The following is a 27,552-nucleotide window of genomic DNA, read 5'->3' as shown; positions in this document are numbered from 1 at the left end:
TAAAATATTATAAATATATATAATTAAATTTTATATTAAAATCTTTATTTTACTGATTAAAAGGAAGAGAAACGAAATTAAAGATATCTTCATTTGAAGATAGCGTCTGTATTTGGGGATTACCTTTATAATCTTTTGTGATCATTTTATAGAATTTCTTTAGTATTTTATACTAACGGCGTTATGGGTATATCGATTTTCTAAACAATGGTGAGAGTCTCCGTAGTTCAGTCCGTAACGTAGATCGCATAATGCTTTGGGGTCGATCGCAAATTTATTTTGTCTCAATTTTCAAAATAATATATAGATGAGTCCGAATACGATAAAGCAAATAAATAATGTTAACCTATTTATCAAATAATAATCTATATTATGGTTCTATTTAAAATTTACGTTAATTAAAAACTTAAAATAAATATTTTTTATACAATAATTCCAGTTTATAATTCAATTATATTAAACTGAATTTTATTTCAAAAATTTCAATAGAAAAATTACAAATATTAGTTAAAAATATTTAAATTTCCCGCTATGAGACTTTTGTTGTGGAGTGTACGTACTTGGAAATGTATGCGCCATCATAGACACGTCCACTTTGGGTTTTTGTTTGCTTTGATGCACTGTACAAACATAAAACACGTGAAGCTCGATGTATAAACGACAGCAGTATTATAAACTCGGTTGTTTGTTTTGTGCTAGTGCTCTGCTACAAGTTTAAAATTCGAAGTTTAAAGTGTATTAATATAATTTAAAATTGTACCATCATGACTACCACGAAAAAAGCAAAGACATATCATCAAGAGTGGGAACATGATTATTTCTTTATTATGATGAAAGACAAATGTTGTTGTTTGATTTGCAATGGAAGTGTTTCTCTGCCGAAAAAAGGGAACTTGGAACGACAGTTTAAATCGGTGCACAGCAGCAGCAGCTATGAAACGGCGTATCCACGTAACAGTGATTTACGAAAAGTCAAAATTCAAGAATTGAAGAAAAGTTTGTCATCACAGCAGTTATGTTTCATTAAAAAAATATCGAACTCAGAGACAGCAACAACTGCATCGTTAAGAGTGAGCCATATTCTTGCCAAACATAAGAAACCCTTTAGTGATGGTGCAATTTTTAAAAAAGCATTTCTTGCAGCAGCTGAATCGTTGTTTTGTAATTTTGAAAATAAATCAGAAATAGTTGCTGCTATCAACGAAATACAGTTATCACGAAATACAGTTGCAAAACGAGTAGAAGAAATAAATTCGGATCTAAAAGAGCAACTAATGCAGGATATTAAGGATTGACTCCAATTTTGAAAAAGGTAGATCGCAGGTATATCTGTATGGACAATGTAGATCTTATGCAAACATTAGTTGACATACCTGGTATAGACAAAGCCTTTTGGTCGAAAAGATCTGGGTTCGATTCCTGTCCATGATGTGAGAAACCTTTATCAGATCTTTTCGACTAAAGGAGAGTCAACCGGTTCCATACGGATGTGGAAGGTTTATCCCTCCCTCAAAACAAGCAAATCGGTCCCTTGAACACTTACGTCTACAGTCATATATACGGTACGACAAGGGGAAACCACCTTACTTCATAATCATCTCCCTAGTATAGTAGCATATTGCTACCCCCACCACCCATAAGGTTGAAGGGAAAATAAGCACAAACAATGGTGAAGCATTTTAGAAAGAGACACGTTTTTTTTTATTATTATTGAAATGTTTTTGAAAACTAGGCAAAAGATTGAAATTTTGAGTAGAAGTGAAGTCGGTGTATAATTTAAATAATCTATCTTTTTCTCTCTCTCTCTCTTCAATAACTATTTAGATATTCCTTTATACAGAATAGCATTACGTAAAAATATTTTCAGATAAAAGAATTGAATCTCAGTGATAAGGCTGTCATATCTAGAAATGGCGGGAATTTAATCTGCCTTGGGGATATACAAATAAACACAGCTTGTTGCATGCAAGTGACGACACTTTTCACTGAAATTTCTGTTCGCTATTTAGCAACTTTCTCTCAGGTTATTCTAGGAAAACTTTTGCTGAGATAGTCATCACCCCCCCACCCCACCTCGCCCTTCAGTTGTTATCACTTATCGACCTTTGAAATGTATTATCATACTAATTATCCACAATAATCTTTATTTTTTTTTTTTTTTGAAAACTGGGTTTTATAAATACGGATGTTATTCTGGTATTTTTCGAGAATTCCGTACAAAAAGTTGGCTTTGTTCAATTATTTAAATTTATAGTAATAAGCCAGTGTATTTGGAAATAAAACTAGAGTAAAATAATGATAATTTTACTCAACTTGATTTCATCCTCATATAAACTTATCTGAAATATGTAGGGGGGAAAAAGACGTGTGTATTTTGGATTAAAACCAGGTTTAAAATAGCTTAGTATCTTTAGCATATACGTGATATATATATATATATATATATTTGATACTCACAAAAGCGATCGTTTGTGAACGATCATGAAGAGGCCGAAATGATAGCAATTTAAACAAATGTAATCCAAATGGTAAAAACGACAGTTTATGGACATTGAACACACACACACACACACACACACACACACACACTGCGAAGTAGGATACACATTTCAGAACAGTAAAGGATAAAGTGAACTTAATCATAATATAATTGGTATAATAGGATATAACACAAATAAGATAAGTTGATAATAACAGCCAGTTTTAAGAACGAGCGATCGCACGGACACGAATATCAACAATTTGCATTGACGATTCTCAGTTGCTTTTCCTTTGTATTCTTAATAGAAAACAATGACAACAACAAAAAAGGCAACGTCTGCAGTCTGAATTCCTAGTAACCCAAGTGATAACATTAACTAATATAACCATTAAATCACCATTATGATACATTTCAGTTCATATTACTATTTCCTTTATTGCAACATCCTTTTTGCGTTAGTTATCGTAATTCCAGTTGGACTACAAAACCTGTACTTTTTTTTTTTTTTTCTGGCCAGCCTGGTTTCCCGAGTGGTTAGCGTATCCGCTCTCCAACCAACACGATGCGGTTAGAATCCTACCATTGGACATGGATGTCGTGACTGTCTAAATTCAAGTAGGTGATGAATTTCATCGTTTAGTGTGAGCCCACCACCCCACTTATTGGATGGATGAAGTGGCTTAAAAAAAACGTTCAATTTTTTGGTCAGTAGAGTTTCCGGACAATTCTTAGCCTACTTACGGTACTAATGTATTATAAGTTCAACTTTAGTATGAAATGAAATACTGGTAACCCCCCAGTATAACACGGCATTCCTAAAACACGTTCTTGCTCTAATACGGTTCGAGAATTGGGGAAATTCCCCGTTCAACACGGGACGTGATGAGAGCTTTTAAGGGCAAGCACCATCTCATTCGATATTTTTCATTCGAGCGTGTATGTCGTACAGAATTTTAGAATTTATCTCATTTCTCAGTTTCCTTTCACTCTCTTTTACCTTGCGGTGTCGAGGGTTTATTAATCATCGGACCTCAACCGTTCACGTGATAAGGTGGTCAGCCCTACGCCCAGTGTATCTTATGTCCTATAGTGTTGAGTTCTCAATGCCGGTTTGCCTGTTTTGCGGGATGAAAAATCCCAGGATAAACTGGGGGGAAAAACCTTACTGTCCATGTCCAAGACCGCTAACTTGGCTATTGCTGAGGAAAATCCTTCAGCTCCTCACGTCACCGACAGGAATCGAACCTAGGACACTCCTTCCCCAAGCATATGGTTGCGAAGTGCACAGCCACTAGGCTAAATTTTAAATTGATTTTGTTCCTGGAGTATTAAACATATTTTAAGGCTTTCACTGTTTTCTTCTTTGTACTATTCTATGTATGTATTATTGAACCTTTTTTAAAGAAGTGTTAAATATTTCCTTTTTTGTGAATTAATTTGTAGCCCTGAACAATGTCTGCCGGAAGTAAAAAAGTACTTAAAAGACATTTCATCTCGCTAGAATTAAAAATACAGATCTTGGGTCGTCTTAAAAAGGGGGAAAAAGTATCATATGTTGCAAAAACTTTGGATTTAAATGAAGCAACAATCCCGACCATACAGAAAAATCAACAGAAAATTAGAGTTTCCGTTGCTGCAGATTGTTCTATCTCCACAAATATGGCTCGTTCGAGAGCACCAATACTTGAAAAAATGGAAAAAGCTTAGTATTTGGACTAATGGCTGCTCAGAAAACAGGGGTCCCACTGGACACCAATGTTATTAAACATAAAGCTTTATAAATTTACAACTACTTAAAAGAAAATGGAGAATCTGCTATTAACCCCGACTTTATTGCTAGCAGACGTTGGTTTAGCTGTTTTAGAAAGAGCTTTTCATAACAAACCATAAAAATACAAGGGGAAAGCGCATCAGCTGATAATGAAACTGCCAAAACTTATCCAAAGGAATTGCAAAAAATTATTGAACAGGGTGGATATATAACACATCAGGTTTTTAATGCTGACCAGATGAGCCATTGGTGGAAAAAAATGCCCAAGAGAACATTTATTTCAAAAAATGAAAACGTTGCACCAAGTTTTAAAAGCATCAAAGACCATGTAACACTACTTATGTATAATAACGCTTCAGGTGATCACATGGTAAAACAAATGGTAATTTATAAATCCCTCAATCTTCGTGCAATGAAAAACCTAAATAAGAGTGCTTTACCGGTATATTGGACCGCAAATAAGAAAGCTTGGGTAACTACTGATTTATTTAAAAAATGGTTTCTAAACTGTTTTGTACCAAGTGCGGAAAACTAGTTAAAGCAGAAAAACCTAGATTTTAAAGTTCTACTGTTATTGGATAATGCACCCAGCCATCCGAAAGATTTAAATCACTCAAATGTCAAAATAATTTTCTTACCACCAAATACAAGTTCATTACTTCAACCGATAGGTCAGGGAATTACAGCTGCATTTAACGATTTTGATGATATGAATGTCGAAGATATTCAATAATTACTGGTGGAAGAAGAGACTGATGAAGCAGATTTGGTGGAAATGACATCTGCGATAAACCAAATATTCAAAGGACGATAGCACAGATGGAAACGATGAAGTTAAACATTTTACCCTAAAAAGCATAAAGAAAGGCCTAGACTTAGAGAACAATTGGAGTTATATTTTCTAAATGAAGATCCTTCCCCAGAACGAAGCACAAAATTTGAGAGAGAACTTCACAAGTGCTTAGCTCCATACAATGAAATTTATAAAGATCTCTCAGCTAAAAGCAAACAATCGAAAATAACAGATTTTTTGCAAAAAGTAGAGCATAGAACTCAAGATGCTTCTGAAGAAAGCTCAGAAGATGAGGATATTTTGCCAGAAAACGCCCTTGTTTAAAGTGATGAAGAAGAAAATGTTATGTAATTATGTAACATTATGTAATAATATAAATATGTAATACTTTTGATCAATTATTGTTTTAATAAACATACATTTCTCTTAGTTATAAAAAGAAAATAGTATAGTTTTTTTTAACTTTTGGAACCTAACCCTGTTTTTTGTACTAGTTCTTTGTTTCGTATAACACGAATTCTCATAACACGGCGTTTTTTAGGAACCTAACGACCATGTTATACGGGGGTTACCTGTATATATATATATATATATATATATATATACAGGTAACCCTAATATATATATATATATATATTAGGGTTACCAAGCAATTTTATAAGCTTGGTTATTTAACTCCTAATCCCAAGTAAGCAAACTGTATATTAGGGTTACCAAGTAATTTTATAAGCTTGGTTATTTTACTTGCTTACTTGGGATTAGGAGTTAAATAACCAAGCTTATAAAATTACTTGGTAACCCTAATATACAGTATCCCCAAGTTAAAAAAAAATAATTACACACACATATATATATATGGGTGGAATCTGATGAAATTTGGTTTCAGACCATTTTTAGTAAACAAAATTAAATAACAATATTTAAAGTAAAGAGCCAATAGGCTTCATTTCGTCGATGTAAAACATTATTTAAATTAAGGGGATATTAAATCCCACATTGTTTTACCATATGTAAAACAATGTGAGATTTAATATCCCCTTAATTTAAATAATAAATAACACTATGTTTGAAATACATACGCATATAGTTTTATGTACCTCATATACTCCAGACAAAACTATCGCTATTCAATAGAAGTTCTTTGAGTAGTGTAAATCTGTTACAGACATCTTATTACAGTTCTCGCAAAAACCACAGAAGCTAGTTAAACATTTTTATAAGCTACTGTGCATAAAATTCGTCTGAATTTCGAACAAGTCCTCTAGGTTCAAAATGACTGAAGTTGTTTATTTTTATTTTTTTTTCTTATAATTACGCTCTTTTAATGGCAAAATGGCTTGAAATCATTATAATAATTTTTCTTTGGATGGAATTTGCAACCTTTATTAAAATTATCATCTCGATGGGATGATAATTTTAATAAACCTCTAATAATTTATTAAAATTAAATAAATAAAATTTTAATGACAAAATTATCATTATCATCTTTATCTTTTACACGACTGAAATGTCCATTCGACACAACATCAGTTAATGTACAACATATCTACACTTAATCTCTAAACAACAGAAGCAACTCAGGAATAATCAACGACACTCACACAATGCCGGTCATACAACTCAAACTCATTCACTGATGTTGCACCCACTACTTTCTCTGGCAACATACCCTATTCCACTCGCTCATTACTTGTGAGAAACAATTGCTCTTCACTCCGCTGTTCACAGAATTCTTGTTAAACTTCCATGAATGATTTCATGTTCTTTCCCTCCCTATCTTATTTAGAAAAATTTCATCTATCTTACAAAATCCCCTCGCCAGTTTATATCATATCAGTCCCCTTCCGCAACCCACAGTTACTCAGTCTGTTCTCATAGTTCTGAAATTATCTTAATCTTAGTTATTTTCCTTTTGAATTTTTCTCATGTTTTTTTTTTCATCTTCCTTAAAACCAGACCAAATTTTTGCAATTGTCCAAAGGGGGTCGAATCATTGTCTTATATAATGGCATAACCACTTCGTCACGACTTACTAATCTCTTTTTCATATTCCCGCAATCCTTTGTGTTGTCTTCACTACCTTCGTTATGTGTCCTTCCCTGAACTTCGATCCTCTATCTAAAATTATCCCAAATCCTTTGCTTTCTTCACTCTTGTAGTGCATTCCCACTAATACAGTACACTGCATTCCAACGCCTTAGCCAGAAATGCAAAAAAACTTATACTCGTACTTGTCAACAATGAAGAGATATTCCCACTTTTCTGCCCAAAGTGCCAGCCTATACAAATCCTCTTGAAGTAAGCCAACATCAGAGTTATTTTTCATAACTCTTCCCTAAAACTTTGCATAATCTGTAAATGACAAATGAATTAGGCAAAACAAAATTATGTCTGCAGTACAGAGATTTGCTGAATAAAGTACAAAAATTACTAGATATATTTTTAATGACACAACTTTTTCCTTTGAAAATTTAGCTAAACAGTATATTTTTAGAGGAACCCGATGATGCTATACATTAGGAAGTTTTCAATAATCACAATTAACCTGTATCAAATCTTAGCAGAGGCGTAGCTAGGGTTGATGGGGGACGGAGGGGAGATCCTCCCCGGGCAGCACTTTGAACCTTTTGAACTTTTGCAGTCAATTCTAAAATACAGTCTCGAGAACTCATTTCCAAATACTACTGCGAATTTGTAATACTACTGAGAATTTTCCTCACAATTGCTATAAGTGTTGCTAGTCGTGAGAAGAGTTTTTCTATATAAAATTGATTAAGAATTACCTACGTTACTATGAAATAGACTTTGCCAATGTCATCGACGATTTTGCTAACAGAAAAGCAAGAAAAATAAAATTTTAGAATGTTGAAATTAAAGTTTTACTTCAAAAATAAACATAGTGTTTTAATTTATTTCCCTATACGTCGTTTTGACATTTTGTAGTATTTCTGGTGTGTATTGAGAGCAGCGGCAAACTCAGGGACTGTCCCGGGCGGCAAAAGCTCTAGCTACACCACTGAATCTTAGTTCTACAATCAGATAGTCTGAACCATTTCAGAATTCATATGTAGTTAAGAACCAGTGAAAATGACTGAATTTCTCGTCGATCGCTTATTACTATAGAGAATCTCGGGAGATAACATCCCATCCCATTAGGATGTGACTTGTCATATGAAGATGAAAAAATATAGACATTAAAATATAAAATTTTGTTAAAGTAAATGACATAATAAATAATATATTTAAGCGATCCCTGGTACAAAAAAACAGAATCAGACTACCAAATGTCCTTCTAAATCAACTTTGACCATAAAAAAGAAAGAAGAAAAGCAAATTCAAAAAGCACAAATGAAATTGCTCAGAAAAAACAGCTGGGTATATCAAATGTGATCAATAAAACAAATGAAGAAATTTTACAATTTCTGAATATAAACCAACTACTATAAAGTAAGTATAAACAAAACATGATAGAATATCTAAATCGAATGGACAATAGCCGACTGCTAAAAATATTAGACATATAAAATAAACAGAAAAAGAAGAACTGGAAGACCAAGAAAGCAATGGCATTAGATCGAGATAGGACTGGTTTGTCTGGATGCAGGACAATTAGTTCCAAGCATTCTAGGAAGTCTGGCCACCTGAATAATGATAATATTTGACAATATTATCTGAATCGTGCTAATTCTGTCTGTAGAAATTTCGACACTTTCTAGATTCTTACTCTTCCGAATATTGTTTAATTCATATACATGTTGTCCTATCTTCTCCTAATTTACGCTCACACCTAGATCTACATATTTTATCATGTAGGTATTGGGAACAGAAATCCTTCGGAATAGGTTGGTTGCTCCTTATTCCTGGAGGTGTCTTATGTCTGTAGAAGCGTGTGTTCACCAGTGAACACCGTTTGCCTGTTCTGGGGGACGAAAACCCTGCGTTTCCGGGTAAAAAAAAACAAACCCTACATCCGTATGAGACCGGCTAACTCAACTTTAGTCTAAAGAGACCAGATAAAGGTGCCTCACGTCACTGACGGGAATCGAACACAGGTCTTTCCGATCAAAGGGCTTCGTCTATACATGTGTAACATATCATATTTAATTCACTTGGTATTCACAAAGTATACTTTTTTTTTTTTTTAGAATGTACATTTTTCTTAGTTAGGCTGACTTCATTTCTTTAGCTAATACGTCTGTATTTTAATTGAATGAAGGAGAAGAGAAAAATGACTATTATCCCATGAATTAAAAAGATAGTTATTTTCATATCTAAACTCGTTGGAAAAAAAAAAAAATTGTACCCCCCCCCCCACCGAGCAAATTTTCTACCTTCATCATTGCTATCAGCAGCAAAATTCCATCCGAATTATATTAGCTGAATTCTTTGGAATAGTTTGGTCTTTACTTTATTTAGCCAACTCTGACACCCTCAGTGGTTTGTCATTATTCCTCCCCCTTCCCCGGAAATATAGAGTTAAAAAAAGTGATCTGCGCCTGTGCTATTAACGGACCTCTCACGTGATATGGCGCGCTCTTGTTTTACACTGTGACCGAGCACGTGCTGTTATTTCATTGCCACTAGCAGTTCGACAGGAGACGAGATTATGAAGTGTTTCGCACTCCCACGTGGTAGACGGGTGAAAGCATAGAATATACGTTGAAAGAGGGGAAGAATCGACAGGCGAACTTCAGGGGCATTTGCTACAATATTCAGGTAAAAGTTTTACTCATTAGATTTAATGATATTGCAACAATAAGTCGGTGCGAAAACATAAAATATTCAAATGAAGATTTGAATGCTTTTTAAACAAGTGTATTGTATTGGTATGGGGTAATTTCGTAACTGCTTTTTGGAGAATGTTTTATTTGAACTCCCTACGGCTAAATAGCAAGAGGTAGGCAACAGGAAACTGCTCTTCTTAGTGATCAGACAAGACGCAAATAGATATAAGACAAAGTATGCCTTATACGTAAAGAAAATGTCTTGGAGTGTTTCTCAAGCGCATCGGTTTTCTGCTTACTATCTACGCATGTCTCGTGATATTTGTATACATTCTGCAATAGCAAACTAAACGTTTTTTTTTTTTTTTTTTGAAGGGCATCGAAGAAAGTGTTTAGGAATTGCCCTCTAGCAAACACGGGACAACACCCAAACGCCAATTCCCGCCATTTCTTGGACTTTGGTAATGAATATTGTGGTAGGCAGACGAAAAGTGTTTCAGAAGTGAAAAATGTGGAAAGTAAAAGTTTTTCAAGTAAACATTATGCATCTACAATTTAAAAGTAATCGTTTGCTAATTAATTACGTTTAATGTATTGGGATGTTTCCATAATGAAGTTGATATAGATTATATCCACGTGCAAGACTGCTATGAAATGCCTAGATATATAATTACATTAAAATATGGCCAGATAGCGAACCGCGGTTTGGTTGCCTGGACAGTGAGTGCAATTCCGTAAGATGAGATGCGTTTTGTATCATGTCTGTTTTTATTATTGGTGTTAATATTTTTCTCTTATTTAAAAAAGTAATATTGTTATCAATTTGATTTGCATGTGTGTTACTAGAGACAAAAACTGCGCAATAAATAGATTTCCTTATGAAAATATTTGATATATAAAACACTTTAGAACATGGGTGCATAGATTTTAATACTGAAAAGATAATATATAAAATAACATAATTTTAAATGGTGAATGAGTCGAATTCCAGATTATTTGAGTAAAGCTCTTATTGTATATATATATATATATATATATATATATATATATATATATATATATATATATATATATATATATATATAAAGGAAACAAAAGTGAGTGTGAGAATAACAGGAATTTCTGTTGAATGTTCCAGGTAAAATTTATGAAATATTGAGAAACGGCCAAGAAAAAAAAAAAAAAATGGAAGGGAAGCTTGGAGAAGAACAAGCTAGAGGACTCTCAAATAGAAGTCAGCATCAAATTTTCACTTTAAGACAAATAATGGAGAAGGCATGCAAATAAACATGGATCTGTATTTAAGGTTTAGAGATCTGGAAAAAGGAATATGACAAGGTGCCAAGAGAAAAGCTTTTCAAAACGCTACAGATATACAGTATACAGGCAATACTTTATATCAAGCAATACTTGATTTGTATTTGAGTTGTAAGTGGGTAGCTAGAATTGAAGGAAGCAGAGGAAGATGGTTTGATTAAATCAGGTATGAGACAAGATATGTTTTGCTAATTCTGTTGAATTAGCAAAGCTGGTATGCTAGGAAGTCAACTGAATAAATTTATATGGAATAGGAGATTGAAATTAGTAAAAATAAAAACACGAAACTAGCTGCATATAAGACTATGTTCAAACCAATTTTAACTTATGGATCTGAGCTGTTCTAGAAATAAAACGCTAGATAAAATTACCGATTTATACCGAAGTACCTTAGAAAGTCGATATGTAAACTTTTTCATGTATTACTCTCATAATATATATATACGGACCCCCCCCCTCGCCCTTGAGTATACATATCGGGGATTATATGATGATGATGATTAAATGATGAAAAAGATAGATCCCACAGTCTGAATGAAGGAAAAATGAAACACTCGGTAGATAAGTAAATATGCCATTACAAGATAATTGACTGGAAACCACAGGATATGAGAGTCCTGAGAAATATATTAATATTTCCACCAGGTTACTATATATATTAATATATAGTAACCTGGTGGCACCAGTGGCAGAAGATTATTGAAAACAAGGATATTAGGAACTTGGTATTGTTAGCATTCTGGAGTGTACGAGCAGAGCTAATCTCAGATGGCATGGTTACTTAAATAGAATGGGAGAGGAAAGTTCAGCAAATGACTTTTTTTTAATTAGATATATGAAGAGCCAAAGGCTTCAATTCGGCGACATATGACTTGTTTAAGTTAAGGGATATTACATCCCATATCGTTTCTTAGCCGAATAAGAAATTCAAAGAGTTTCATGCCGAATATAGTAGAAACTATATAAAGTTCGGCGATTCCAAGCGTAAGCAAATACCTGGATACTGAAGCAACTGACCCTTAAGGTAGTGCAAGCTGAGGCAACTCATGTCAAAGGTGGAGCAAGCTCCAATCACTATTCTTGTATTTACCCATAATGTGAACTTAGCTCCTAGGAGCTGTATTACTGTTCTACATTATGAGAGAAGGTCACTACCCAGACCGGTTTCAACCTTTATTGAGGTCTCATCAGTTTCATGCCGAATATAGTTTCTACTATATTCAGCATGAAACTCTTTGAGTTTCTTATTCGGCTAAGAAACGATATGGGATGTAATATCCCTTAACTTAAACAAGACTTTTTTTTTTTTGTCAGGGTGGCAGGAAAAAGACGTATAGGGAGACCAAGATTTAGTTGATTGATACAGTACGAAGTGCCTTAGATCGAAATATATGATCTGACAATATTGTAATCCTGACTGATAACAGATTAATTCGGAGAAAATTGTCGATATGTAAACTTTTTCATGTATTATCTCATAATATCCGGACACTCCCTTGAGTATACATATCGGGGATTATATGATGATGAAAAAGACAGATCCCACAATCTGACACTCAGTAGATAAGTAAATAAGCCATTACAAGTGGGCAAAATCAAAATTCAGTTCAGTGAGCACAGAATGAAACTAGCGATTGGTACACATGACGCTTAATCGTCGATTCAAGTCGCGCATATTTTATCCATGGATCCTTAATTTCTAGAAGTTGCTTGTGGTCCAGAGCAAATTACGCCTGAAGATTTCTTCCCATTTCAAATTCACAGAACCACACAAAGACAGGTATTCTGCCGCATCTACACATAGTATTTTCAATAAATCATATGATTCGCTGACCGTTTTGCTAATTTTAAAATCCAGCAAAACAAACAAAGTTCCCACGACACGAAAAACAATTAGTTTTGTTGACTCACCGCAGCACACCGATGTTACGCAGCGGCCCATGGCTTGACTTGCCCACACCTCCACAGACACGTTCTGCACTGTCATCATAGTAATCAGTACACAGATATTGAAATTTACATTCAATCCAGACAATTAAAAAAATAAAAAAAAACCTCTCAGCAACATAGTTTTGGTTTCTTTCTTTTTTCTTTTGTTTATTTATTCATTTTTTATTTTGCTGGATAACGCCTGTAATAATGCAGTTTAACTAGTTTATATTTAGGAGTTTTCTTCAAATACGTGACTTGTTGCTAAATTAATAAGAAAACGATCGCCGACAATTATAAATAAAAATTTATTTCGCAATCGCATTTTTGTATAGGGACACCATTCGTTATCACAATTGAACCTTGAGCCCAGCCATTTTTAGCATGTGTACTCTAGGCAAGCTTGTTTTTCTAAATTTTTCAATTAAAAATGGCATAACTGAAACAATTCCAGGAAATAAATCCTAAATACCAAATTTATTTAATGAAATCAGTCAGAAATTAGACTATACTGGCCTTATTTGTGATTTTGCGAACATGAAAGCAAGAAAAGTTTCGTTTTTAAACAGTAGGTTTACATTTTAACAGTGAAAAATGTAAATGAACTTATGTTAAGACATGACATGTGTTCTAAAATCTAAAAAAATATTTACCATAGTTACGTGTTTATGATTTAGCAGTTCGTCATTCTACATGACGTAATGAGTTACTTACATGTAAGTGAATAGTAATATATTATTTGCATTACTATTCTTTCTTTCTTTTAACCCTTTAACGGTGTTCGACAAGTATACTCGTCATTTCTTAGAAATGACTACTTTATGGGAAATGACGAGTATACAGTCATGTGAAAAAATAAATTACCCAAATTAAAATTTGTGTAATTTTGTGACACAAATTAAAATTTTAATTTGTGTCACAAAGGGTAAGATTAAAATTAAAAAAAACAACTACAACATATTTCTCTTATTATTATAAAGGAATCTAATGATCAATGTTTTTTTTTTTTGCATTTTTTATGAAAATAATGTATGCGAAGCAAATAAAATACCATTGCACGCAATTCAAATTTCTTCGAATCGATTTTTTATAAACTATAATCGTACCACAAATTGCTATACTTTTTTCTATATTCGTGGATTTTTCATGTTTTTTTTTTAAAAAAAAAAACGATTTTAGGTTGTGTTGATAGTATTTGTGATATTAATCAATTTTCGAGCAATAAAATTATTGATTTTCAAATAAACTAACTTTTAATAATTGCCACTTTGTTATAATTGAATTAAAATTTACAGCAGGTGCATTTACTCTGCGTTTGACGAATATACTCGTCTTCCCTTGATTTTAATTACCCATGCAGATGCGTATTTTCTGAACAAAATTTAATCTTTAAAGGGTTAATGCTCTTTCTGCAAAAAAAAAATATAGTTTATGATCATTTTTTATTAACTTATGAATTTTCATTAGCTAATGCTACTATTTAGAATTTATGATCAGACATGTTGAAGCCTAGCATAACATCATGGCTTTTAGGACTTCTAAAACATCTATAAAGTCATGAAACGAATATTCAAATTATAGAATGTCTTCACTCCTAACAACTAAACAATTTACTAAAATATAGAACCACAATAACTCGGGCAGACATGCTATTATACCATAACGTAGGATGCAATACCTGTTATTCGTTGTATTAAATATCGCTTAATTGAACAGTATCGAGAGTGTAATATTGCCATACCTGACTATCTGCTCTTTTCATCACCACCAAAAAAAAAAAAACTATTTACTATGCCTCTCGTGGCAATTAAGACAATCACTTCCCTGTACTGTCAGACCAAACTCATAATACGTTTTACAAAAAATAATGCGGCGAGCTCGCAGTCAGTTTTCGGCTTGTTTCATCTGACGATGTATTAATGAAACCATCAGCACCCGTCATGTTTGTTGCCGGCTTGCTATGTATAATAGGCTTTATTATTATGATTTTATTTTTATTCTAATTTCCTTCAAAATCCAAAATTTTCGTAAATAATTCAGTTTTAAGTTTTTCGTCATCAGTTTTTAATTCTTATTTAATTTCATATATTTTCTACACACTCAGTTGTTGCTATCTTTTGCCCAACACTTAATCTCCTACCCTCTCGGCTTCAATGAAATTTTTGTCAAGTTTTCACCATTTTTACTTCCAAGACTTTTACACATGTATGTTAATTGCTATCCTTCATTTTAAACTCTATTAAATTTAACTTATATGCCTAGTTATTAGAAAGCGTTTGCTCCATGCCAGAAAAAAAAAAAAAAGAAAGAAAGAAAAAGCTTAGCTTTTTTATATATATATCCACTCTCTATATATAAAAAGATAAGCCGAAATTTGAAACCTTATTATGTCATGTTTTTTGTCTCTTCATTGTTTTGAGCCAGGTTAAGCCGAAATTTAAAACGTTTCACGTCCAACAATGTGTTTGCCTTCATGAGACAACAATTTGTTGGACGTTTCAAAGCAATGGAGAACCGGCTTACCAGCCTGGAGCTCGGGGGGGGGGTGGAGCCGTAGGTGCCCGGGGGGCAGTGTCCCCTAGTATATATATATACTGTATATACTGTAAACGTTTCGGAGCCTCATGAATTTTCAGTAATTTAAAGTTTTAATTAGTGTTTTTAAAATTAATATTAGGTCAGCTTCATTTCAGAAGTTTAACTGATTAATATTGATTAGTATATATTATTATTGCAAACTGATGAGTTTTTTATTGATCACTTTCAAACCGAGGATTGGTTTAATAATGGAAATTGCTACATAAAAACGTACACAACAGCCACCTCTTATAATTGTTTGCATAATTCGATCCACTGATTTCGCGAGATCTACCATTTTGTCTACGACAAAGCTGCGTTATCTAAATAATCTATCAGTCTGTCAAAAGTTTTATGCAGTAAACCGCTATCTGGCCACTCATTAGCAACTTAGTATTTGGCCCGTATTCCAAACCGGTCATCCCTGCACTGAGCACACTGATTATGAGCTAGCAACTGGAGGACACCTTCTCATTATCAGTTGCAGAGGAAATGAATAGTTAGGTCTCATTGAGATTTGCTGTAATGCATTTATTTAATTTCATCCCGTTTTTGATTCTTGCTTGTCTACGTACTCGTACTTAAGTTGTTTGTTTTGCATAATAATTTTGTCACGAAATGGTCCGAATGAAACCATAACTGAAAGGACAGCAAATTTTGATACAGATCCTAAATTCCAAACATCGTCAGTTCCCAGATAGTACGGAATTATCAATCTTCTTCTTCTTCTATGCGTTATTCCCGCTTCCTATGCAGGGTCCGCGTGTTATTTAGATGCGACTTCTTGTTAGTACTACTCCCAACCGACCCGTCCGCCTGATCTGCCGCTGGGGGGGTGGGGATATATTTTTGACTGTAGAGGCGTATGTTCACGCTGGTTTGCGGGATGAAAAACGCCAGATAAACTGGCGGAAAAAACCCTACTGACCGCGCCCAAGACCGGCTAACTTGGCTATGCCTGAGGAAGATCCTCAAATTCCTCACGTCTACAACGGGAATCGAACCTGGGACACTCCTTCCCCAGGCATATGGTTGCGAAGCGCAAAGCCACTAGGCTAACCGCGCGGTTTACGGAATTATCAATACTAGGTAGAATAATTTTGCTAATAAAAATACTCCAAGTGGAAAAACGAACTTGAACCACATCGACATCTTGTGCTTATCCTAAATCTCAATTTTTATTAAACTCCATGCAAGCAGAGCGGATTTACTGAAAGATATACCTATGTAATATCAACACGTTTTGCTTTTTTATGATTTAATCATAAAAGAATTCTTAATTAATTAATTAATGAGCCCTGAATTAATCAAAATGTAACTAAATTAGAATAGTTCGACAGTTTCGCATTGATTCAAAATTTGCCGTTCAGGTTGAATGGGTTACCACCTGGGCAGTGGGTACCAGTGTGAGAAAGATGTTCATGGAAGTCTTTATATGGCAGACAATTTTCTCCCCCCCCCAGTATCAAACCACCCTACTTACTGAAGTGGCTTGAAAAACTACTGTGCTTAGTCTCTACAGCAGCGCTTCCGGATTGTCTAAACACTTAATCCACTCTACGATAAGTATAATCTTTCGTGGGAAGGATTAAGATAAAACATACTCCAGCCAGCTAGTTCCAGAATAAATTGTCTTTGGACGTATTGGATAAAATTAATAAATAAGACATTTTGTGAAACGCGCTTAAAAATAAATTGCGTTCCCATTTTCGGAACTTACCCAATTTCAAAGCACAAGGTTGAAATAAAACGCCACAAACTTCTCCGTAACTGTAGTACTTCTTTCAGTTTTGAAAGATCCGTGTTGAAATTTCGTCTAGGATTCGCGGAATCTTTACTTCATAAATATGGTAAGCCGGTCCCATTACATGATTACAGAGACGACAAGCTTTCTTCGCCCTTGACCTCGTGTTTTTCACCCAACAAAATAGACAAACATGAAACACTGGCCTTTAGCCTTAGTTGCGTCGGTCGTGATTGCAACCAAACCACTAGCTTAGGAAACTACTGAATAATTTTCTAATCGTTTCCTTTTGTTGATAAATATCAGCACTTCCTTTTGAGAACTGATAAACCAGATGTAAACATTGCTTATTCTTATTCAACGTTCTTCAGTCCATCCCGTCTGCAATAGGTGTCTATATTTTTCCTTAAAAGAGAGAGAGAGAGAGAAACATTATTAAAACAGCAGTCGTTTATTAGTTGAAAGGTTTCTTGGACGATGATTTAATGGCAAAGCGGTAATCCCTGTTTCGTTCGAAGTTAACTCTCGGTACAGCGAGCCAACGTTCACGTCGACTTTGAAAATGTATTAAAAAAAGTTTTGAATTTGGCAAGTATAGCTAGAGTTTTTTTAAAAAAACTAGAATGTCTAATGTTATCAAATCAATTTGGGCATTGATTGAGGGAAAGTAGAAAATGTTACCTTTTTTTTTTTTTTTTTTTTGAAGAGTTGAGGTTGTAGTTTGGGAATACTTCATCACGAAGGCTGTTTCAGAGGACAAAGATGGGCAGAAAAAAAGAGGAAGAGGAAAAGCAAGTTTAGTGTGTTTGCAAAATTGCACAATAAAGGGATGCTGGGCAGTGGCTACTCTTGTATTAACAGGTGCAACTGAAAGTGAAGGAATGATAGTTGCCAATTCACTGCAGCAGTAACCATGGAAGTACCTGTAGAATAGACACAGTGCTGAAACACTGTGGGATAGAGGTTGAAGTGAATCTGTAAGCGAGGGATCGTCAATGAGCCGAATTGCTTGCCTCTGGACAACATCAAGGACTTTAAGGGAATTTTTAGGCGCACCACCCCAAACACGTGAGCAGTAAAATAAACATGGACGGATTTGAGATTTGTATATAGTGAAGAGTTGGTTAGGCGTAAAATAGTTTCTCGAACGAAAGAGAATTGCAAGGTTTTTGGTTTGGATTCTGAGAAGACTATTGATGTGATGTGTTTATGCCAGGAAGACTGGAGGTAAAAGTTAATCTAAGCAAAGAGATCTGATCTTGTCTGGTGATTTTGTGTTACTGAGCGTAAGAGTAGATAAGCTGGAATCTCTTTTGTGCGAGAAAAGGCAAGACTATGTTTTGGTGGCATTGAACATAACAAGGTTGTTCTCACCCTATTGGAGGATTAGTATGTAGATCAGTGTTTAAGGCGCTAGTTATAGATGATCTTGTAGCTTGGGATGTTAGCCAGAGTACTGCATGGTTTGTCGAATGACATTGCACGTTCTTGAGGTAAGAGGAGAGTAGTGGGCGGTGGGTTTGTCATTATTCAAAGCGAGATTATCCAAATAGATTATCCACAGTTTTTTTTTTTTTTTTAATGTTGATGTTTTTATATTAGAAAGATTAATATAATTTAAAAATCATTATAGCGGTGAAAATTTTGAAAATTTAGACAATCTCAGTTAGACATTAGTTTCTATATTTATACTAATTATTGGATTTCCGTAAAGAGAATTAAAGAGGAAGTCGCACGCTCGTGTTACTTTGTGAACGATAAAGAAAAATATAAATTCTTCTCCTTTAGAAAAAAAAAAATAATGTGGCATAAATTATGGATACTTTCACTCGATGCTTCTTCATTTAGCACATGATCAATGTTTTAATGTGAATGAAATCACACTTTTGGGGGAAGGTAGTAGATTTCGGAAAATGTGAAAATATTTGAACATAACATCAGGAACGGACATATACAGTATCCGTAACTTGATTTCCCAAATGTATACTCTGGTAATGTGTTTTTAAAGGTTTTAAATACTGAAAAAAGTGTTTTATGTATTGGCTGATGTTATGACAGTGGACACTCCAAATGCTTTTTTATTTTTATTTTATTTATTTAAAAGTATGTTTCGCAACAGGTATTTGCATATAACGACGGATATTGACGAAGCCATGCCAGTTTTTGGTTTAAATCAGTTTGATTTCAATTCCTGATTTATTATATAGTGAAAAGATTACACAAAGGAATACAAACGTGTAGAATAAATTGTCATAGTACAGCGGTCATTCATTATCACTGCATTTGACCTTACCGCAGTGCTTGACTTATATATTATTTTAATATTTGTTTCATTTTGATGTTATGGCATATATATTCGCTAATAAATTTCTTCGTTATGTATGTAGATAAACAATGAATTATAGTGTCTTACCAAAAATATCTAATTATATATTTAAAGACAGTAATTGCTGGCTTATCCGGTGGCTTTCCTATTTCATTTCCTTCCATGAAGTACAGTATTCATTTTATACATGCTCATATTGGATGAATTTCAAAAGTTAAAAAAAAAAAAAATGAAAATTTTAATAGAAAAAACCTGCAATTCATATTTTAACTTAAAAAAAACTAATTTTTTAAGTGCAATTTTGAAAATTTCAGCATCAGGATGATTGAAATATCAATATTCATTTTCTCAAAAATACTGGTCCTTTTCATCACCAAATGTGACAAAAAATAAAACGAAATAAAATAAATAAATAAATAAATTAAGTGATTCTAAACAGTCGTAAACACAATCTGAAACAATCATAGGTTTCCTTTACAATAATTTTCGGATAAGGTGGAACATCAGGTGTATCCATCCAAAGGATTGCAACCAACTACAGAGGCTCTACCGTATTCACTCGATCCGTGGCCGGAAAATTCGTCGTAAGACATTTTGCATTATTTTTTGTAAATAATCAATGGATGACAAAGAATATTATAAAATCACTAAAAAGGCAAATCTTTATTAAGGTGAATGTCAGTGATACATAACATAATGAAATCATTTAACATTGTGCAAATTACAAGAGACGCTGAGGATCGTCAATTCAATTTTAACTTAAAAAAAACTAATTTTTTAAGTGCAATTTTGAAAATTTCAGCATCAGGATGATTGAAATATCAATATTCATTTTCTCAAAAATACTGGTCCTTTTCATCACCAAATGTGACAAAAAATAAAACGAAATAAAATAAATAAATAAATAAATTAAGTGATTCTAAACAGTCGTAAACACAATCTGAAACAATCATAGGTTTCCTTTACAATAATTTTCGGATAAGGTGGAACATCAGGTGTATCCATCCAAAGGATTGCAACCAACTACAGAGGCTCTACCGTATTCACTCGATCCGTGGCCGGAAAATTCGTCGTAAGACATTTTGCATTATTTTTTGTAAATAATCAATGGATGACAAAGAATATTATAAAATCACTAAAAAGGCAAATCTTTATTAAGGTGAATGTCAGTGATACATAACATAATGAAATCATTTAACATTGTGCAAATTACAAGAGACGCTGAGGATCGTCAATTCAACAAATCCATCAGTAACATCGCTCATTGAAAGAAATGCTAATTCTGTGAAGCATTTAATTTTCGTGTTGAATTCAGCATCTGTTTGATAGCGTAACCTCAAACCAATAGCAACAATTTTGGAATAAAGATTTTGTGCCATATGAAATAAACAACCTGTTATTGTTGTTGATGTAAATATGTTAGAAAAAGCCTTGATAGTTGCTTTGTCGAAGTCAACCGTTAATGTTTAGGGATCTAATGATGAACGTAAGCCCTTTAAGCACTGACTAATCTGTTGTAAGTTAATTCTGATTTGCCATGGAATCCTTAGGGTCTCATGCCAGTCCCAAGCTTGGATAATGGAGGAGGGTCGGTCAGATAAGTGTTGATGCACTCATCGGTGTGTTGTAGCTATTGATCGTATAGGCGTCAGATAAGATCAATAGCTACAACACACCGGCTCGGACGTCGCCCCGAGCAACAAGGTCCGCCATGCCAATCAAGCGATTCCATTACATATTCATTACCTGGTGGTGATATCTGTTTCAGTTCTTCAGTTAGTTTCTCAATGCTATCTAAATCTTTTTTTTTTTTTCCATATAACTCACACTACAGTATCTTGTCCATCGCCATACAAGTTTATTTTTATTCATCAATACTTTGCCTTTTTCGCTTTAACTGTAGTCTGTTTTGGTTGCCACTTTCCATTAATGCTTGTAATCATTATGTACACCTCCCTAGTTTTATGCTCTCCATAGTACTGTTCTATATTATTGCACTGGGCTTCTAACCATTTCATCATATCCATTCTGACTGCTTTTTTCACTTCATTACACTTTCTTCTATATTGCTCCTATTTGTTCTGATGTCTCCCTTCTTATATTCAATATTATTTTCTCCTGTACTAACTTCAGTGTTTCTTGTCTAATCCATTTCTTCTTGATCTTCTCTTCTTCTGGTACTGTTTCTTCAACTGCATCTTCAATCGCCTTCATTATTCCTTTCACTCTTAGAATCGTTTTATTTTCTTTGTTCACACTTCTAAGTTTCTCCTCTAACACTGTTCTGTACCTTCTTCCTATTTCTGCTTCACTTATTCTTGCTGTATTTCTTCTGATTATGGGATTTATATTTTATTTTTTAATTTCAACTCGATGTCTGCAATCACTAAACTATGATCCGAGTCTATATCTGCTCCTTGAAAAGTTCGACACTGCTGTACTGATGTTATCCGTCTTCTTTTAATCATAATCATATCAATCATGTTCTTAGTTTTTCCATCATTTGATCGCCACATCCATTTTCTACACTTGGCTGGAATCCAGATCATCATCTCGTGGTCCACGGCAAATTCTAACATTTTTTTCACCTCGTTCATTTCTTTCACCGAAACCATATTTACCCATGACTCTTTCGCAACCATCATTATCCATTCCGACTATGGCATTCCAACCTCCTTCAATAATTAGAACATCTTGCTTTGGTATTGTTCCTATTGTCTCTGTCAGATCTTTGTAAAATAAGTCAATATCCTCATCTGTGCTGTCAGATGTGGGTGCATATATCTGGACTATTGATATATTAAATGGTTTTGCTTGAAATCTTGCTATTATGATTCGTTCATTGACTGGTTTGTAACCTAACAGTGCCTCTCTACCTCTTTTGTTAAGAAGGAAGCCAACTCCTGCTTCGTGCTTGGTATCATGCCCTGACCATATGACTTCGCATCCATTTATCTCTCCTGATGTTCATTGCATCTCCGCCAGTCCTAGTATATCGGACCAATATCTCTTCATTTCCTCGCGAAGTAATTTTAGTTTTCCTTACATCCAAAGTGTCTGTACATTCCATGTTCCTATTAATAATAGTTCTGTTAATTTCAGTTTCTGTTTTTCCTTTCGGTATCCCACTTTTCGATCCAACCCCGATAGCTCGATTGGTATCGCGGGCCTTGTTGATCCGGGCGACGTCCGAGCCGGCGTGTTGTACATGTTGATCGTATAGGCATCAGATAACAATCGTGTTTTTTCTTTACGGTCAGAGCATCGACAGTCATCTGACCGACCCTCCTCCTTTATCCAAGCTTGGGACCAGCATGAGACCCCTAAGGATTCCATGGCGGCTTTTTGCTTTTCTTCCTGGCAAATCAGAATTAACTTACAACAGATTATTCAGTGCCTTAAAGGGCTTACGTTCATCATTAGATCCCTAAACATTAATGGTTGACTTCGACAAAGCAACTATCAAGGCTTTTTCTAACATATTTACATCAACAACAATAACAGGTTGTGTATTTCATATGGCACAAAATCTTTATCGCAAAATTGTTGCCATTGGTTTGAAATTACGCTATCAAACAGATGCTGAACTCAACACAAAAATTAAATGATTCACAGAATTAGCATTTCTTTCAATGAGCTATGTTACTGATGGATTTGGTGAATTGATGATTCGCAGCATCTCTTGTAATTTGTACAATTTTTAAATGATTTCATTATGTTATGTATCACTGACATTCACCTTAATAAAGATTTTCCTTTCTAATGATTTTATAATACCCTTTATCATCCATTGATTATTTACAAAAAATAATGCAAAATATCTTACGGCGAATTTTCGTAGAACCCACTCGATCAACCCAGAGGACAATCAAGTAATTATTATTCAGTGATGCCATAAATATTGTTTAAACTTCCGCATACCCCCTCGCTGCCCATATAATTGCGCGATCCCGGTTCTATTTGTGGCGCTATGCGCAGCAAATATGGCTGTTTTTATCAGTAGAGAGAGGTGTGTGTGTGTGTGTGTGTGTGTGTGTGTGTGTGTGTGTTATCTAGCTGTACGGGTTAACATGTAGTGGGGAAATTATGAGAACCGTGTATTTCTAATAGTACTTGACAAGGTTGGAAATGCAGCCACCTCTTGTTTTCAACACGCTAAAAACACACGGGATCAGTAGGATGCTTGTGTATGTATATGGCACGTTTTGCAGAGAACGATGTCAGTCGTTCTCTGCGAAACGTTCCCTGGGCTAAGAGCCTATCGTTGTTGTACTGGACACTTCCTAACACCACATGTGGGCAGAGGGTGATAAAATCAAAGGCACATTTCCAGCGGTAAGTGAGCAACAAACACAGAACTATCCTTTTCACCAATAAGATTTTCACCATTGAAGAGTCGTTTAACTGCCAAAACGATCGGGCGTATACCTCGGATGGTCGCATAGCACCGAGGATTCAGAGAGGTCATCGTACCGCGTCAGTAATGGTTTGGTGGTGGTGGAGTATTCAAATGCATTTCTGCGAGAAAGGGGGTCAAAACCTCCCCCAGTGTCAGGAAACCGTGCTGCAACTTGTGATGTAGCCCCTGAACAACACCTTGTTTCACGGTAGGCAGCGGACGTTCTGACAGGACTCAGCCCCTGCAGATAAGGCGAGGGACCACACAACAGTGGTTGGAGGCAAATGCGTCCGACCACACGTCACCATCTGATTGGCCGTCTGGAAGTTCCAATCTGAGCTTGAAGGAGTAGCGTACAACAAACGACAAGCATCGTCAGCCTGAAGGTGGATATGAAGCGAGCAGTGGCAGCGTTTCCGTTGGATGTTGGGCGTGCCAACATCGATATATGGCCTCACAGACTTTTGGCAAGGGGGGGGGAACATTTCTGACATTGAGTGCTGCTATATGTATGTTATAACACCTACATGTGGTTTGTATGTACTGAAAGCTGTAAATGGTTTACTGATAGATTTAAGGGTTTATGCGCGCTGTTCAAGTTATAACCTTTTTTTTTGGCTATACTAGGTAGTTTTAATGGAGAGAAGACGCATGGACAATTTACAAGCTATGATAATTATGTTAATATCGCTGATATTTTCCCAGCAGTCTCTGTTGACATTTCCAGAGCAGAAACAATAAACGAGGTGAACTGAAAATTAGAAAGGCACACGTACACAATGTAACGGTTCAGCTGGTATAAACGTACTGTCATTCTTATTAATTTTAAAAATCATGATGATGAAGAGCTGAGTCGTCCCAGCTAATCCTGTGTTCGATTAATGAGTAACTATCTTGCTGATTTGCCTCAACAAAGAAACTAAATGTAATCGATCTACTCTTATCTCTCTCTCGATTGCCATTAATCTAATCTCCTTGCTTAAGCAGTAGACACATGGAGATAACCAGATATAATCGGTTTTTAAAAAGAGGGAAGCATCATCTTTTATGAAAGAAACAGAAAACCATTGTTTAAAACGAATATTGTGTCATTATCTTGCTTACACCCAGCTGCAATGAGAGATTGTAACAGTGCAGCTGGGAAAAATAATAGCAACTTCGTACTGCATCCACTTCTTTGCCTGAGACAAGTAGTTAAATAAGTATGTTTGTTTTGTGCAATATAACACTACAGTAAAATCTCTTGACTGAAGGCGTAATGCCGACTCAGTGAAAGAGGATACATGTGCCGATTACATCAAAAAAAGATAAGGAGACGAGGTTCATTGAACAAGAGATTAACGACTTTCGGCAAACTGAACTTTGTTCAAGACAAGAACAATCTGCGAGGTATACGAAATTGCTGATTCAAGTGTAAAGTTGCAACTTATCGGTCTGCAGTACAATGTCCAATTACATTCGAAGTTCAAAGAAGAATCTCTTCGGAATTACGCAAACGTAGCTGTGACTAAGCATTTTGAATGATGAAACTAAATTCTCAGATTCTACGAATAATGATAAATTTGTTAGTTTCTCTTTATAAAAGATTTGGTTGACCACATCTGAACTATGCTCAGATCTAGTTCACCGGGATTCCCGGAGAATTCGAAAATGTAGAGAAAGCGGGTTGTAGCTGGGATGATATCAAATTGCGGAATGTTAACTACGTAGGTTACCATATTTCTGTATTCGAGGTTTTGTCACGGTCAGTTGTATGTCGAAAACGGTATTATATGCAATTTTATAACTTGCTGGTTTTATGTATATCCAGATAGTTTTTAGAAGAATGAAAAGCTATTACTACTTGACACACTTTTTGAAAACTTTTATTTTTCTCAGCTTTCAGAATGATTGCTTTTTTGTTTAATTACGATTTTTAGACTTCCCGCAACAAGTTTTGATGGACCCTTGAGATCCTAGGAATTGTTGCATGATCTCTCAAGAAATTGCGTTGGGCCTTTCTTGGGCACACATTGTATTGCATGCTTTCATGGTATAATAATTTTACTTTTTTTGTGTGTGTGTGAATACATGAAAGGTTGAAAATTTCATGCATAACAATACCATGGATTTGCTTGTTACATGGTGATTCAAGCTCTGGTAGAATGACTGTTTTTCCATTAGCCATATTAGATCAGTGGCGTTTTTCGATAAACTCAGTACTGATTTCATGTGTCCTACATATCATAAAACTAACTTGATAACGAAATTATTATGTTTAACTTGTTATAACATGCTTACATTTATGAGAAGGTTTGAACACGATATATGATTTATTAATACCGTACATAGGAACGAAATACCAAATCGTAAAGCGATTTTATTTGTTGTGTTCTTTACCATGCGGTATAAATGTCCAGTGCTGCTAGACTTCTGGCATTAAACAGTGAATTATGTTTGTATAAACTATATTTACACATGACGATGATTTTAGGTTTGAAGAGACAGTGAGAAATATCACTCATACACAGCTACAATTTGTGATGTTAGGTCCACCTTTGCTACGAGTTTCCCGGTGTTGTACTACCTTACCCCAGTCCTGAAGATATTCTCAGGCGCAAACTTTCTTTGCTCACACTTGGATAAAGGATTAAACTAAATTTATAATATATCACTAGATTCTCATAGTGATGAAGCTCTAATTGAACTCCAGAGTAAAAAAAGAAAAGGGGAGGGGTCAAAATATTAAGCTTCAGAATAAATGAATAATTAAATTCCAGAGGAAAAAGAATTTACCAGTGCCAGAATAAAAATGCAAGATTTATATTCGTCTCCAGGAGCAGCTGATATTCTGTTACAACAAGATATATCGTGGCATTGCTCCTGTGGCACAGTGCGAGAAAAATAAAGCAGTTGTACAGAGTGGAGAGCTCTTTAATGTCCTATTTCACCGAACTTAAAGAAGAGGAAGGAATGCTATCCACCGTACTGAAGAAACATTGCAATAACTGATCCTTTAACTGTCTGGACTATGAGGATCCTCAGATAGCACTTTTGTCCACCTTTTTTTTTTTTTTTAATTAAAATCATCCATACATCAAAGTCACTTCTGGCATGCAAGACATCTAATGTGCTTGCTCTAAACTGCGGACTGTTAGTAAAACGAGTTTTACTCCTAAGCCGAGATGCACAGTTCAAATGTGAAAAATCGTGCGCACTCAAGGACGATTTTTGTTCCTAAGTTCACTACCTGCTGTACTGTCCTGTGACAATCATGAATAGTTTAAAAATGAATAACTTTGTAATGTATAATATATATATAAGATTGGTTGAGCCCTCCTAATGAGGGCTTAAGTATGTATTTTATGACTGTAGATCCATGTGTGTTCATGGGCCGGTTTGCCTTTCTGAGGGACGAAAAACCCGAGTTTCTGGGTGAAAAAACCCTCTACCTCCGTATGAGACCGGCGAACTCAAACTCACCTTTAGTCGAAAGAGACCAGATAAAGGT

The 27,552-nt window shown here is 34.8% G+C and overlaps 2 protein-coding genes across 5 annotated transcripts in view; one reads left to right on the top strand and one right to left on the bottom strand.

Moving 5' to 3' along the window:
- The window catches only part of LOC150100854 (uncharacterized), a 103,670-nt gene extending 86,127 nt beyond the window's left edge, over nt 1–17,543 (bottom strand). Inside the window, exon 1 of one of the 2 annotated variants that reach the window (XR_016549126.1) lies at nt 17,314–17,543. Coding sequence is in view for 1 of the 2 variants with exons in the window: in XM_090401160.1 (XP_090257286.1) it covers nt 14,758–14,778 (21 nt within the window). In the remaining variant the exon portion in view is untranslated. Of the gene's footprint in view, nt 1–14,757; nt 14,808–17,313 lie in introns of those variants that run through there. The other variant, XM_090401160.1, reaches the window with a different exon arrangement.
- The window catches only part of LOC150100853 (uncharacterized), a 22,017-nt gene continuing 4,093 nt past the window's right edge, over nt 9,629–27,552 (top strand). Inside the window, exon 1 of one of the 3 annotated variants that reach the window (XM_090401155.1) lies at nt 9,629–9,762. The gene's annotated coding sequence lies outside the window, so the exon portion shown is untranslated. Of the gene's footprint in view, nt 9,763–10,313; nt 10,332–17,771; nt 17,902–27,552 lie in introns of those variants that run through there. The other 2 variants (XM_090401157.1, XM_090401156.1) reach the window with 2 other exon arrangements.

Source organism: Typopeltis vanoorti, chromosome 12, assembly GCF_054136105.1.
Source record: "Typopeltis vanoorti isolate ZY-2024b chromosome 12, IOZ_Tvanoo_1.0, whole genome shotgun sequence".
NCBI classification, from domain to species: Eukaryota; Metazoa; Arthropoda; class Arachnida; order Uropygi; family Thelyphonidae; genus Typopeltis; species Typopeltis vanoorti.
This window is presented reverse-complemented; position numbering and strand designations above follow the sequence as displayed.